This window comes from Actinia tenebrosa, unplaced genomic scaffold (assembly GCF_029948245.1).
Source record: "Actinia tenebrosa isolate PJP-AT-01 unplaced genomic scaffold, QUT_ActTen_1.0 PGA_scaffold3__52_contigs__length_22856419, whole genome shotgun sequence".
In the NCBI taxonomy this organism is placed as follows: domain Eukaryota; kingdom Metazoa; phylum Cnidaria; class Anthozoa; order Actiniaria; family Actiniidae; genus Actinia; species Actinia tenebrosa.
In genome coordinates, this window is record NW_028292580.1 from 9,247,303 (window position 1) to 9,262,361 (window position 15,059).

Below are 15,059 nucleotides of genomic sequence, written 5' to 3' on the forward strand. Positions count from 1 at the left end.
AGGGTTCACAAGGTTAGTAGTAAAATGTTGGCCTTTTCTCTATCGTCAAACCTGTTTTTCTTTTGAAAGACACATGCTTTCAGGCTTTCTTTTTTCTCTTTTCTTACTTCTTGTGTGTGTGTGTGAATGTGAGGAGATTATTAAAAACAAACAGCTGCTAAACTTCCCTAGACAATCCCCTGTAAATTAAGTGTGTCTTTAGACTCTAGTCTTGCCTCATTTCTCATGTGACTATTTCTAAGAACTATTGCTTACGTTTTTCTTTATTCTAGACTGGCACACTAACTGAAGATGGTTTGGACATCCTTGGAGTCGTTGCTGTCCAAAAAGAAAGGTATGGTTATTATTTAAAAATGTAATAATAGTAATTTATTAGTATATTGATCTTAGGCTCCCTTCTTTGGGGGGGAGGGGGGGCTTAACCAGGGATCTTGCAGGGGAGGTGCACAGGCAATGATTTGGAGAACCAAAAAAAGAAAAAAGGTAACCAAAATAAATATATAAATAGCAGAACCAAAAAAAGAAAAAGGGATAATGGGTAAGTGATTCTTAAAAATGCTACAATATGCAGATGGAAAGTTGTCTTCATTTGATCAAAAAACATTCACATGCAATTGTATAGCAAAAGGAGATAGATGAGCGAACCTTAAGCTTTTAAGGGGGGTGCACGTGCACCCTGTGCTTCCCCCCTGGGTACGGCCCTGGTTACGGCCCTGGGTGGCAGGGGGAAGCAGATTTGGATGTGTTCTTTGTGTCTATGTTGGTTCCTTAGTGACTCGTCTTATTTTCTCAGTTTCAGCATGATGATTTCCGATGCCACTACCCTACCAAAAGAGCCCTTATTGATTGCCATGGCAACATGTCATACATTGACAGTGATTGATGGCGAGTTGACCGGGGATCCACTTGATCTCAAAATGTTCAAAGCGACTGACTGGGTAAGCGAAATTGGTGAAGTATTTATGGTTTCAAATGGCTTAGATCAGCCCGGAGGTTGTCTCAGGGTTCAATCTGTGAGTTAGCCATGACCTGACTTAGATCAGCCCAGAGTTTGTTTCAGGGTTCCATCTGTGAGTTAACCATGCCCTGACTTAGATCAGCCCAGAGGTTGTTTCAGAGTTCGATCTGTGAGTTAGCCATGTCCTGACTTAGATCAGCCCAGAGGTTGTTTCATGGTTCGATCTGTGAGTTAGCCGTTCTCTGACTTAGATCAGCCCAGAGGTTGTTTCATGGTTCGATCTGTGAGTTAGCCATGCCCTGAATTAGATCAGCCCAGAGGTAGCAGCAGTTAGGCGGACTCGCGAAGCGCCGACAATGCCAAAAATCACAAGTCGAAAAAACCCACCCCCCCCTGGGGTTTTTGGGGGTCGGTAACCCGCCCTACAGGGGGTCTTGCGCGATCGGCCGACAGCGCGAAAGGTGCCTAACTGCTGCTCTGTTGGGGTCGCAAATGGAGGGAAAGATATTCTTTAGATATACGATGCATGAATGTAAGAAGTTCGTTAACGACTTCTGTGTGATTTGTTTAAGGCTTAAAGTTAACGTGCTTAAGCCAGAACCCTTTTGGTGTTGTGGTAAAAAAATGCAAATAGAAGACGACACGTCAGCACAGTGTTACGAGTGTGGTAAGAATATTCGTAATGCCGTACCAAATGCTACCAAAGAGCAGTATTACGCCAATGGAGGTCGTAAGAAAACGCCATATAAGAGAATAAAATACTTCCGAGACTGGATGAGTCATATCCAAGGTTTACATCCGGTATATTTAGACACGCAGAAAATCATAGACCACTTAGAAGAGCCAACCCCACGAAGTCTACGAAAGACATTGAAAAAATTAAAGCTAGGGAAATATTACAAAGCCATTCCCTATATTTTGTCTGAAATTACCGGTAGGCGTATTCCTCATGTCCCAGATATGCAAAGGGCCGAGTGGTTATTCTGTCGGCTGGATAAGGATATTCCTTATTACCCCGACGTAATTTACGAAATATTTTACAAAATGGACCCCAACCACCCCCTATTAGAATGGATTCCGAGAAGATGAAATGTGCAGTCGAAATCCCCCTACGTTCTTTTCAAAGCAGATGTCTACTGAGCGAGTTTTCTTTGGAGCTCCTCTTTTGCCTCCTGGTAGATCTTTTTGCGAGATTCCTCGGAAAGATCTTTCACTATGGTTTTTTTATTGCCTGACTTTAATTCTCCGTATTTCTTTTCCTCCGCGAGGATCAAAGAAAACTCCGTGTCGTCTATGCGGCGGTCCTGCAGAGCTTGGGAGACTAAGTCGGCGATGGTGTTAGCCTTTGCTCTTGCCAGGGCTATATGAGTGTCGTGCTTGGATATCTTACCGAACAGTTGCTTTATAATGCCTGTCGTAACAGCGGAAACAATGCCGCAGACAGCTCCAACGCTTGCCAAAGGAATGCCAATGACTATTCCAGGCCCGGTAAGCGAAGTAGCAACGCCAGTGCCTGTTAACGCCACGGACATGGAGCCGGAAGTTATCGCGATTTTATGCAAGATGCTTCGGGCTCTGGCGTACTTTTTCCTAACCTCTTCGTAGTGTTTCGCTTGCCCTTCCAAGTAAGCCAGTATTAAGTTCGCCTTGTTTAAACGAAAGTTCTCGGCGTTTAATTCGTTGGGAACATCTGGGTACAACTGAGGTGCTGAAGGTATAACATCCATTATATACTAATGTACGACGCTTTTGGGAATAACATAGAGGAGCAGCCACATCACGACAACCGGGATTATGCCAACTGGAGAGCATTTAGGAAGATGTTTCCGCATGCAGACCCTAGTAAGTTTGAAAGAAGACCCGATGGGAATTACTATGAAGGCTCCAGGATGTACAGCAATGCGGACTTGGAGCCAAAGAACCCAAAACCCGAGCATAAAGAAAGGCAGCCTAATTTTCCAGAGAATTTATTACCGGCAACGGAGGATTACCCATTTTACGATAACAAAGGCGGCGCAAATGACTTTGCTAAGATGGTTACCTCCTTAGAAATACCCGTGGGTTCTACGACTTTCAAAATAAAAGTCAGAGACATCTTTAGAGAAACATACCTCAGGGAAAGAATCCAGAGAATGGTTATCAGGTCCCAACATGCGGTATTGGCCGCAGCAGTTAAACTTTGCTGTCTGGGCTGCTACTAAAGGATGCGGTATAGCCGCGGACATGTTCCATATTCCTTTCCTGCGATTTCATGTTGCTTTTACTATTCGTAGGATATTGTTTGAGTTAGGAGCACCGCTTCCTAGTGACACTATCTTTAAGCCGAAGGATAACGAATATGACAAAGTCGCATGGGAGCGATTAAGGAATGAGTTTAAGCTTACCAACCCTGATTTTCGCAACAAAGAGGGTGCCGCCCATGGTTTAGGAGAGACTTACACCTATGCTTCGTATGTTGGCGCCAGCATAGAAACTCCGGGTATGGGGTATCCTAGCAGATGGGAATTCTCCGACTTAGGGGGTAAAGCGTCAAAAGGTGACTTGATTTACTTCATAGAAAGCAAAGAGAAATATCCATGGGCGCCTTTCTTTGCCGCGAAAGGTATTGGCCTGAAGAACCAAGCAAGGATTAACCGAAGTATTGAAGCCTTCGTTTACTGCATTCTAGGGGCCCAGGTTAGCACTCGCAGCCCCATCGTAGATGCCTCCGGTGCGTCACAGGAAACCCAACAAGTATTCCTTGTCCTCTTCGAAAGCGCTGTTATCGAGAATGAGATTTCTAAGTCAGTTCAAAGATATCAACTTGCGGTGCAGCAATCAAAGGTTAGACTGGATTATGCCTTGAGTCCTGGTTGTTGGTTAATGCCAAGTAATTTGGTCATCAACACCGATTCCGTCGTGGGTTACAACAACAAACTTCAACGAGCTACTAAGGATATGAAGTTTGGGGTGAATGACGTGAACTCTGACACTCTTAGGAACATTCCCCATTTCGTGGAGAAGCCAAAGAAGGAGCACGTAGAAAAACCATCAAAGAAGGCGCATGTAGAAAAGCCACCAAAGAAACCAGTAAAGAAGGTTACCGAGGAATATGACCATAACTTACTAAAAGCCGGCTTAGCAGCTGCAAGCATTGGTCTGAGCTATTATATATGGCGATGAACAACCCCTACGTAGCTGGAGTAGATTGTGTCTATACGACTTACACAGGCGAGAAAAAATACACCCAGAGCTCTTGGGTTGATGTCACGGGCATGTCCGTGAATTTGAACTACTCAGGGAAGAAATTAATCCTTTGTAGTATTTGCATTGGCACGAGCAGCCATGCCAACGTAGGATTTCGTTTCTGCGATGACAATGGCGTACTGCAGCCTATGCGCGCGAAGACAAACAACAGGGAGCCTGTACATTTCTCCGTAGAACCACCGACGAATAGCGCTGAGAATCTTACGACTTGGACTTTTCATATGGTTACCGACTGTCATGGAAAGGTAAAGCTACAAATACGCGTAGACGACAGTGGGAGCGTTTGCGTGAATAGCATAGAGGATCAAAGAGATCAGCCTTATAACCACGCAACCATCAGCACTCTTACGGTGCTTAGTCTTTAAATATATGAATCCACATCGGAAGGAAACCCATTACGTTTATCACTTGAAGGATGAAACTTACGATGATCGCGCCTGGTGCGATATTGGGATGTGGGTTGAAGTTGGAGGCCTTGCATTGATCATTTGTAGCATTGACATTACCCAAGCGTATACCTGTATTATAGGATTTAGGCTGATTGACGAGAATAATGAACCTTTAACGCCCCTTAGAACGTTAACTAATGTTCGGAGGCCTACTCATTTTACGGTGCAACCATATCCATTTAGCGGCGAGTCGTTTCACGCGGTCACGTTTCAAATGGTGGTTAATTGTAAGTATGCTAAGTTACAGATTTACCCCGACGGTAAAGGTAGTAGTGGTGTGGCCTACATAAATAGCATGGACGGGCGCGCCAATAACCCTAATGATGCTTACAATCATAGAACCATTAGCACCATGACTGCCATACCGCTAGTTCCGCATTGCCAAGGCGGAGCTAATACTATCTTTACTTATCCCCAGTCGAGGACGCCTCGTGCGGCTGACGACGATAAGCCCGACATAACATACAAGGACAAGATTAACCCTTCATCTTCTTCAGGAGTACCACCCCAATAGCTACTACGAGGATCCAAATGTTATTCCCCACGAACTTCAGCAGTTCTCCGCCGGCCCTAAGTGCCAAGGAAACAACCGAACCCAGCAGCCCAGGCAAGCCGGCTGCCATCTTTTTTCCCAAGTCCGTCAGCCCATTGCCTAATTTCTTTACGCCCGCGCCCGCAGCCTTAAGCGTGGATAGGATGACTCCTACTACGCTCGAAATAGCAACCGCAAATGCCAGCGGAATACCATACTTCACCAGAGCTCTCTTTATCTTTTCCTTGGTGGTAAGTCCCAATTCTTTTTCCAGGTTGTCCTTTTGCGCCTGTAATTCCGCGACTCTCTCCTGAAGGGTTTCTACTTTTCTTTGGGCTGCCTCCCTTTCCTCTTCGGGACGAGTTTGGTCATCACTTATTTCCTGCTGCCGCTCTATTTGTCCCTCCAAGTCTTCGACGGCTTGTTGAAGTTGTCGTATTCGTTCCTCCGCCACTGCCTTGTCCGCCATTACTTGCCTTTCTCTGTCAACGGACTCCATTAATTCTTTTCCCAAGCGCTGTAGTTCTGCGTCTTTTCCCGCCGATTCATTCAAAGCAACCTTTAGCTGATTTCTTGCGGCGCTTTTTTCTTCTAGCAGCTTAGAGAGCCTAGCTTTAAAGTCTGCAATTTCGGCGGCATGACTTTCAGTAGTTAGCCTGCTTTGTTTCATGAATTCGTCTTCCAATTCTTCTATGCGCCCCTGCAATGCTTGGGTTTCCTCCTGGACGGCTCCGAATTGACTATCGATACCACCCCCCTTCTCGGTTACGTCATCAAGTTGTCGCGTAAGGTCATCGATGGTTATGTCATTTTCCTGTATTTCCTTTTGAAGTGTTTCCCTTTCAGTCCTTATTTTCTCTAAGTATCTCATTAAGCCTCCAGTCGCGTCACTATTTGGCGGAAGTTTTTTGAGTTCTTTGCTCTTTTCCTCTTCGGTGGTTTCTAATCGTTGGAGTTTTTCTCGTTGCTTATCAAGTAATGTGTTTATAGATTCAAGGCTTGCTTTAACGCTTGGCATTTCGATTCTTTTAAGGTATTCTCCTTGGAGCCTCGCAGTTTCCTTTTTACTCAAGGTAGACAACAGCGTTATGTTAGGATTTCCCAACGCTGCCGTTATTTCTTTCGAAAGGCCATTGTTAAGTAAGGTAGACTCCTTTCTTTGATAAAAGTTGTACCATCTTTCTCAACCTGCGTATCGAACTTGGATTTGGCCTTTATCTCCTACTCCGAACTCTAAGAGAGCCAGATTTGCGTTAGGATATCGCTGCTTTACGTTGTCGATGACTTCTCTTAACATTACAGTTCTTGCGTCCAAGTCTTCCATTTGCAGATACTCCGGGACGGGTTTGTGGGGATTCTTAGACTCGAATTTATCTCTCAAAGAACGCAGAGCATCGCGGGCCCTGACGCCATATTTGCGTCTTAGCTTATCAAAAAGGCCTCGGGGGTCTACATTGTCATCAGGAAGCAGGGTTTCATATTCTTCATCGTTGATGTCGACTTGGCCTTCTTCGGTAAGGGGGTCAAAATCCGTTCCTTCTACTTCCATTATATATGATAAGCTCAAAGTTAAATCCCAACGTATTACCTAAGCAGGTTGGCGGGCTGAAAGCAGAACGCACTTTTCACCGGGTCACCTTTACTCCTTCTAGCGCAAAGCCAGGGGAGACGCTGTATGTGGGCGTGCCCCGTCTAACGGATAACCTAGTATTGGTTCCTGGTACCTTGGCGCTAAGGTTCGACCTAGCGGTGCAGCCAGATACCGCAGACAAGCGCTATACCGTCAATAACGTGGGCAGGAACCTTGTTTCTAAGATGAGAATCAAGTTCGCCGGGGAATCCCTCTTGGATTTGAATAGGTACGATCTGTACACCACGTATAAGGATCTGTGGCTAACGGCCTTTGACCGTGCACAAAAGATAGAGCAGGGAATCGGAAGCGTTATCCTTCGTAAGCTTCGCAGCGACACCGACCCGGCGCCTACGGACTCCAGCGGAGCAACCGCAGTAGCAGACGCAACAAGGGTAAAGGCCGCCTATGGTACCAAATACGTTATCCCTTTGGACTTCGAAGTAATTACGAACCATGGCGTGTATTACCCCAGACAGCTTGCCGAACTGCAGTTTGAAGTAACCTTGGCGGACACTACGAACATTCTAGGAGGAAAGGACAGCGCAATCAGTGGAGCCGTGGATCCTTATTCTATCACTAATCTAGAATTACAGTACGAAACGGTATACAGCGAAGATTTAGCACGTAGCGCTGGCATGGAATACAGCTCCGGAAAGGCATTCTTGTACGACCACGTAGTGATGTATAAGACATTTAGCTTCCTGGATAAGACGGATGAGGTTATCAACCAAAGCATTAACCTCCCCCGAAGAAGTCTCACGGGGTTAATGCTGGTGTTTGCTAAGCCCTATGAGGCCGGTAAGCGCGACTCCGAAGCCTTTCATAACCCCAACATTACTAACGTCGGCGTGAATATCAACGGAGTCCCAAACAAGGTTTACTCCCAGGGAATAAAGCCCGCAGACGTGTACAGGGAGGCAATGCGCAAGTTTGGCGACCAAATTAGCCCCGAGGAATTCTTTAAGGATAAGTACGCGTTATGGATTGACATGCGCACCATTAACGACGAAGACCTACATGGCCAGGGTTTACGTCTAGTAAATACGCAGGATGGCATAACGTTGGAGATCAAGCGCACCAAGAATGCCTCCGCGGGCGACAGCGACAAGATAAACTGCTACGTCTTCGTCGTGTCTGACGCGCAACTGAGCGTGGAAATGAACCAACTTAAAAGTGTTGCATATTAAGGTTAAAACGTTTCTTAGATATACAATGCTTCGCGTATTCGAAAACGACGACACTAAACTTCAATGCATAGTGCAAGGCGAAACTTTGTACTTTAAGGGAAAAGAGGTGGCAGCTGCATTAGGATATGAAAAAACGAGAAACGCAATCAGGGAGCACGTTTCTGAGAAATACCAGAAAAGGTCGAGTGAGTTAGGAAGGGCCCTAAAACAGGGCGCTTCTATGCACCCACATTCTGTGTTCATATCTGAGCCAGGTTTGTATGAACTGATATTTAGCTCTAAGTTACCCCAAGCCGTTAAGTTTCGCGATTGGGTCTTCGAAGAAGTCCTACCCGCGCTAAGGAAAACAGGTAAGTATGAAAGGCGGTTTGACGGTCCAAACAAGTTGGTATTCAAAATAGAAAATGAATTTGACCTGCATAAGAAAGTCGTTGATTACATCCGCAAGTTTTACCCCCAAATGCTCATAGCACCCGGTCTAGGTGAACTGCAGGATTCGGACGGCAAACGTATAAAGTGCTGGCAGAAAGGATATCAACGCGGCCAACCCGACTTAATGATTTTAAACGCGCACACGCATTACTGTGGATTCTGCATAGAGCTAAAGACCCCGAAAGGCAATGGCAGGTTATCTGAGGATCAGCAACTGCTCTTACAGAGGTATGAAGAAAACGGCTATAAGGTGCTCATAAGCAGCGACTACGATGTCATTTGCAGGGAGATCACTGCGTATGCTGAACACCTACGAATTCCCTGCAGGTGGTGTTGTAAGGGCTTTAAAACCTCGGAGACTTTGGCAACACACTTAAAGATATTTCATAGAATATATGGACAAGGATAAATTTAACGAGTTGAAGTTTATACGAACGCACTGGAGGGATTTGCAGGTGGGGGAGATTTACGAGATAAAGAATTACGTGGTCTTCGAAGACTTGGACCGCCTGCGTTTGGTCTTAAAGAATAAAAAAAGAACATACACCCTTTGGGCGCCCGATAGGATAAGGTACGCCATCGAAGGGCAGGACGTTACCCATGTCATGAGTCATGGTAAAAAGGATGGCAGGTGGGTATTTGACGTAGTCAAGTATGAGCCCGAGAGTCCTCTGCATTCGTAAGGACGTCTAATAGGGTCCGCTGCGCTTTAGGATCCGCCGAGCACCAATGACCAACGAAGGATCCTTCGAAAAATGCACTGCCGCAATGAAGGCAGGTGTAATTTTTACGCGGTTTGGGCGTCGCAATGCAATCGGCTGGTAGTTCACACGTAATACAGTCCATATATTGAAAGGGTGATTAGGAATCCTCCTAAGAAGGCGGCTGCGTAGGCTAGCATATACCTTTAAAAGGGGTTCCTATTATTCTTGTTGTTTTGTTAAATGTTGATGATACTTAACAAACAACAAGAAAAATAAGAATGGGATTTGAGACTCTTTGCACAAACCCTATCTTACTATTTTAGGTCCCTTTCTAACTTCTACGGGCTTTCCTTGCCGCCTCGTTACTGGCATGCCAAGCATCAAAGCGATCTAAGTACTCTTTGAAGCCGCCTTGACCCTCATACAAACACTGCCAAATATGTTGACCGCTCCTTTGACAGCCGCAGCGCTCACAAGTTGCCTCCCAATATTCCCTATCTTCCCACCCTACGCCTTCTACGCGGTCAAACTCCGCAAACGTTTCGTCTATTTCTTTCTTCCTTTGCGTTAACTCTTTCGTGGTTTCCTGCGGACAACATCGGGCGGCAACGTCACCGTGCTCCTCACATGCTACGCCCAGCAGATCGTAATTACCAAGGCATCTATGTCGGTGCCAGGCGTCGGTAACGTCCTCGTCGCAGCGCACGCATACATTCTTTAAACAAACCCTTCTGCTACGATGGTACTCCAACGCCTGCGCGCTACTAAACTGCTTGCCGCAGTCTTCGCAAACAGTGACGTTGCTTACTTCCTTACTGCATACCCGTCTTTCGACGTGATATTGCAATCTTTGCTTGCTGCTGAACTCCCTTTCACATTGCTTGCACTTCATTATAACTAAGTGTTATTTAAGCCTTATAAGGGATACTTAATGAAGTCCTTAACGCTTTCTTTTACCCAACCGGCCATCGTCAACAAGGCGCCAAACCTTTCCGCGCGCTTCAGACCGCACATTTCATCGTACAATTCCTGCACGCGCTCCCGCAGCCGATCGATCTCCTCCCTTTGCATTTCTATGGTGTCTCTTTTATCTTTTGCGTCGGCGGCAATCCTTCTTACTGCGTCCACTGGGTCCATCGTATATATAATGAACCATATTCCCTGCAATGCTCTGATAGTAGGACCCACCGGCTGCGGAAAGACCCAGTTCGTAGTGGAGCAGCTATTAGGACCCTTTAGATACCGCTTTGACTACATAGTGCTATTATGCCCCACCTATGTGAATAACCGCACCTGGACGGGCATAGGAGTGAAAGATGACGACTTCTTTGTAGATATCTTAGACCCTAACGAGTTATCCAGCCATTTGAAGTTCTGGCACAAGCAATTCCCTAAAGATACGCAGACACTCCTCATACTGGATGACATCGCCTGCGGGGACGACGTAAAAAGACGCACTTCGGAGCTCGTTAAACTCGCCTTCAGCGGTAGACATGACAATATCAGCGTTTGGTTGCTTTCCCAGCAGCTTACCAGCGTCTCTAAGCCCTTTAGGGAAAACATAGGCTCCCTGGTCGTATTTTATACTCCGAGCCGTAGTGACCTGGAAACCATCTTAAGCGACTATGGAGGTGAGATATCCAAGGAACAGTTACACGAATACATGCGGCATTTAAAGACGCACCAACATTCCAAGATGATCTTCTCTTTGAGGTTTCCGTATTCCATTAACATATATGGAGATTGAGCAGTTGATAGATGAAGTCCCCACGCAGCTAGATGAAAGTAACCTTAAGGAACAACTTAACATCCTTGTGTCTTCTGGGAAGTGCAAAGAAATGATAGGCAAGGAACTTACCCATGAGCAGGTTAATAAGTTGTCAGAAGAGGAAGTCAAAAAGTTCCATAAGAGGTACGAGGCTGCCCTTGCAAGTAAGACCACGGACGCCGTAGCAGACTCCGCTATCCGACTTGCAACTAAATTGCTTGGACTTGCGCTGCCTATAGACGACGTGGAGCAACTACAGAAGGACATAAGCGAGGACTATGTCATCGCCCAAGAACTTAAGATAACCTGCGGGTGGTTGTCTTTAAAGTGTGGTAAGTTAATGGCAGTCGCCTCTGTGGCTTTGCACGTGGCTCAGCACGTCGACTTGAAGGAGGTACTAGGTTCCTTCGGAACATCTTGGAAGGACTTCAAGAAGGACAGAGAAGTCGAAAAGATCTTCCAGGCAGCACTTACTGAGGTACCTGATCAAGTCGCCTCAAGTACTTAGTCAAGTCGTTGTCAAGTACTTAGTCAAGTACTTAGTCAAGTCGTCCTTAAGTCATTGTCAAGTACTTAGTCAAGTCGCCTCAAGTACTTAGTCAAGTCATTGTCAAGTACTTAGTCAAGTCGTTCTTAAGTCATTGTCAAGTACTTAGTCAAGTCATTGTCAAGTCATCCTTAAGTCGTCGTCAAGTACTTATCAAGTCCTTCAAGTCCTTAGATATAAATGAGTGAACCAGAGTCGAAGGCAGAGCAGCCCGAGCAAAAGATTACCAAGGCTAAATCTCCAGGCAGAGTTGCCGCGGGGAAGAAGCTCGCGGAGATGAACAAGAAGAACAAAGCCAAAAAAGAAGAAAAGGTGGAGGAAAAAGAAGAGGGATCCTTTTGGAATCCCGGCTACGTCATTGGCGCGTTAGGAGTCGCTATAGCAGCAGGCAGCCTTTACTTACAATGGCGGGCTACGAAGCCAAAAGTAAAGTGGGAGGCCGCAACATATCACGCGCCCGTGGAGGTTAGAAAAAGTAAGATCCCTGAAATGGAGTAATAACCTTCTCGCTTTGTAATATAATGTCGACCGTGTTGTTGAAAACTGTTGAAGAAGCAGCTATCATTACTTCCATCGTTGCGGGTATTGGTTGGGTAGGTAAGAAAGTGCTCAAAGAAGACTTTACTGAAGACCCAAGCAAGAGCTTCGCTAATTTTGCTAAGATGACCGCTGCCGTGGGCGGGGCTATCATGCTAAAGGATTACCTACGGAAGGAAAAGTACCTCCCTACGGCGTAATATATAAATGGCCAGTTTGCTTGCAGGTGGAGTTATTGCAGCTTTAGCATTTACAGGGGCTAATTATGGTGGTAGATATCTGGATAAATTAGTTAGCGGTGATAGAAACGCAGAATCTAACGCTGAGAGGAAGAGGCACGACTTAGCGCTGGAGAAATATCAGCGGGACGTGGCAGCTTGGAATGAAAAAAGACAAGCTTACAGGGATTGGTTGGATAAGAACTACCAAGACAAAATGCAGGCGGATAAGAACTTCGAAAACACAGACTACGCCTTTAAGCTCTATGCGCAGGCGCACCCCGACTTTAGAATGAGAAAGCCTCAGTTCAAGAATTACTACCAGCCTTCTAAGAAACAAAAAGACAATGAATTGGTCTTTGTAGGAGTCGCAGGGCTGGCGGGAGGCGTGGCTTTGGCGTATCTAATATAATGATCGTCTTTTTGGAAAGCGACAAGAATAACTTTACTACTTATCTGAATCCTCCCATCTGCGCGGAAAGGGTTCGGTTGGTTAGTTGCTCTTTGTACAATTCTTGGTATAATTTAATTAATGGCTTTGTCATCGGAACTTCCGGCACCAAACCAAAAATACCAGATTCCCATTACACCCCCATAACACTGGCTAAGGAGCTAGCAAAGCATGGATATACTCTTACCACAGGATTACCCCATGAAATGACATTCAAGAAAAATAGTGGAAGCGCTAATTTAAAGGACAATTCATTGGTAGAACTCCTGGGCCTTACTAGTACCACGATAAATAGCGGTAATACATATGACGTGAAATGGAAAGTCGCATCCTCTTACGAAGTCTATTGCGACTTGGTCCATAGTTACAACAATGGGGAAAAGTCTTCTCTTATGTCCAAGTTTCTACCTAAGGGTAATCCATTTGACCTGGTAGAATACACTCCCATTTCTTTGAGCTATGACTTGTCCAATTTGGTAGAAAGCATAAACATCACCATTAAAGTGGACGGAAAGACGGTGGATTTTAACGGACGTAAGATCAATCTCGTTTTGGAATTCATATAATGGGCCGCGTAGAGGACAAACTCAAAAGGATTTACTATGGACCTGAAGGCTATTGGAGAGGAGCGTCGGCTATCAAGAAACTCGCGACCGCGGCCAGGGTATCAGAAGAAACGGCTAAGAACTGGCTAAGAAAACAAACCCTCTGGCAGGTTTATCTTCCCGTGCCTAAGTACATTCCCAGGCCCAGCTTCACGGTAAATACCCCTAATGAAGTTCATCAGGCGGATTTGCTTTTCTTACCGCACGACAAGGTGAGAAGAAAGACCTATAGGTACGCTTTGACCGTAGTGGATATCGCAAGCAGATACAAGGACGCCGAACCCATAACCAGCAAGGATTCTGGGGAAGTCGCAGAAGCCCTAGGTAGGATTTATAAGCGCGTCTTGAAATGGCCTAAGCTGCTGCAAGTGGATGCGGGGACAGAGTTTATGGGCGTGGTTACCAAAACCCTGAAAGACCACAGCACTAAGATTAGGAGAGCCGAGGCAGAGTACCACAGGGGTCAGAGCATCGTCGAAAGATTCAATAAAACCCTGGCTGAGCGTCTCTTTGGGTACCAGTATTGGAAAGAGCTGGAAGATCCCTCCAAACGCAACAGGGAATGGACTCAGCGGCTCCCCCAGGTCGTCGCGGCTTTGAACAACGAGGCGGCCAGGGCTACAGGAATGAAACCCAAGGATGCCATAAAAAAGAAACACGTGGAACACAAGTCCTACGTCAGAAGTTCGAGGGCGGTCGGACTGAAGGAAAAAAAGCTACCCCGCGGCATAGTGGTCAGATACCTCTATCAGCCGGGGGAACTCGAAGGTGGCAGTAAGAGAGCCACGGATCCTAACTGGTCTCTGAAAACGTATGAGATTTCAAAGTCCGTCACCAAGGAAGGGCAACCCGTGTTGTATTACCTAGATGGCCCAAGTCGTGGATTTGTCATGGAAGAGCTGCTCATAGTCCCCAAAGACTCAGAGTAGCGCAGCTCCACGCGCCCGATTGCACTCTAGGCATGTCAGTCTTACGTTGCCTCTGCAATGCCCGCGCTTATTATTTATACGATCCACGGAGAACTGCTGATCGTCATTTGGGTCAAACCTCCATAGTAGAGGTATGTTACACTTGGCACACCGTGCCCCTTCCTTATAGACGTCGTCCGCGCATAGGTCGAACACCATGCCTTTTCCTTTGTCGTGTCTTTTGTAGCGAAGGAGTTTCTTAGCAATGTTCTCTTTGGCTGCGTCTTCTGGCGTTTTATCGTAACGCAATTGCGGACCCCAAGCCCTCCGCAACTGTTTGGCATGCTCCACGCGGCTCACAGCAGTGTAGATCAAATTACTCCAACATAACCGCTGGTCTATGATCCATAAGGTTTCCTTTACGGTGAGACCCTGCGCGCTGTGGACTGTCATACAATATCCCAAGCGCCAATCTGGATGGGAGGTTATTTTTTCAACCTTTCCCATAGGCACCCAGGCTTTATCATGAGTTACCGCGTTTCGCAGTTTGACGTCGGTGCCCGGCACCCACACGTCTCTCTTCTGCATGCGGGTATCGTGGGGCTTGTAGCAAACGGGTACCAAATGGCTTGGGAATCTTTCGCGGTGCACTTTTAATAGATCTTTCTGTATTCGCGATTGTGCTGCGCGCTTGCTGCTCAACACCAAATCCTCTGGATGCCACGTGGTAAGGAAGTCCTCGTAAGACTTCACTCGGATGCGTTTACGCAGCGTTTTGTTTTGCTCGGCATCACTGAGGCCCCGAAGTTCCGCCTTTAAGTTTCTCACTTCGTCCTTACTGCGGTAGTCAGCGTTGATTTCCTCTGCATGGTCTACCATTCCTT

At 46.2% G+C, this 15,059-nt stretch overlaps 1 protein-coding gene across 3 annotated transcripts in view; it reads left to right on the top strand.

Annotated features, from left to right (window-relative positions):
• The window catches only part of LOC116303984 (polyamine-transporting ATPase 13A3), a 44,667-nt gene that overhangs the window by 13,826 nt on the left and 15,782 nt on the right, over positions 1 to 15,059 (top strand). For all 3 annotated transcript variants that reach the window (XM_089034896.1, XM_089034897.1, XM_089034898.1), the window contains 2 exons: positions 273 to 334; positions 794 to 938. In XM_089034896.1, the coding sequence (XP_088891022.1) occupies positions 273 to 334; positions 794 to 938 (207 nt within the window). The remainder of the gene's footprint in view (positions 1 to 272; positions 335 to 793; positions 939 to 15,059) is intronic.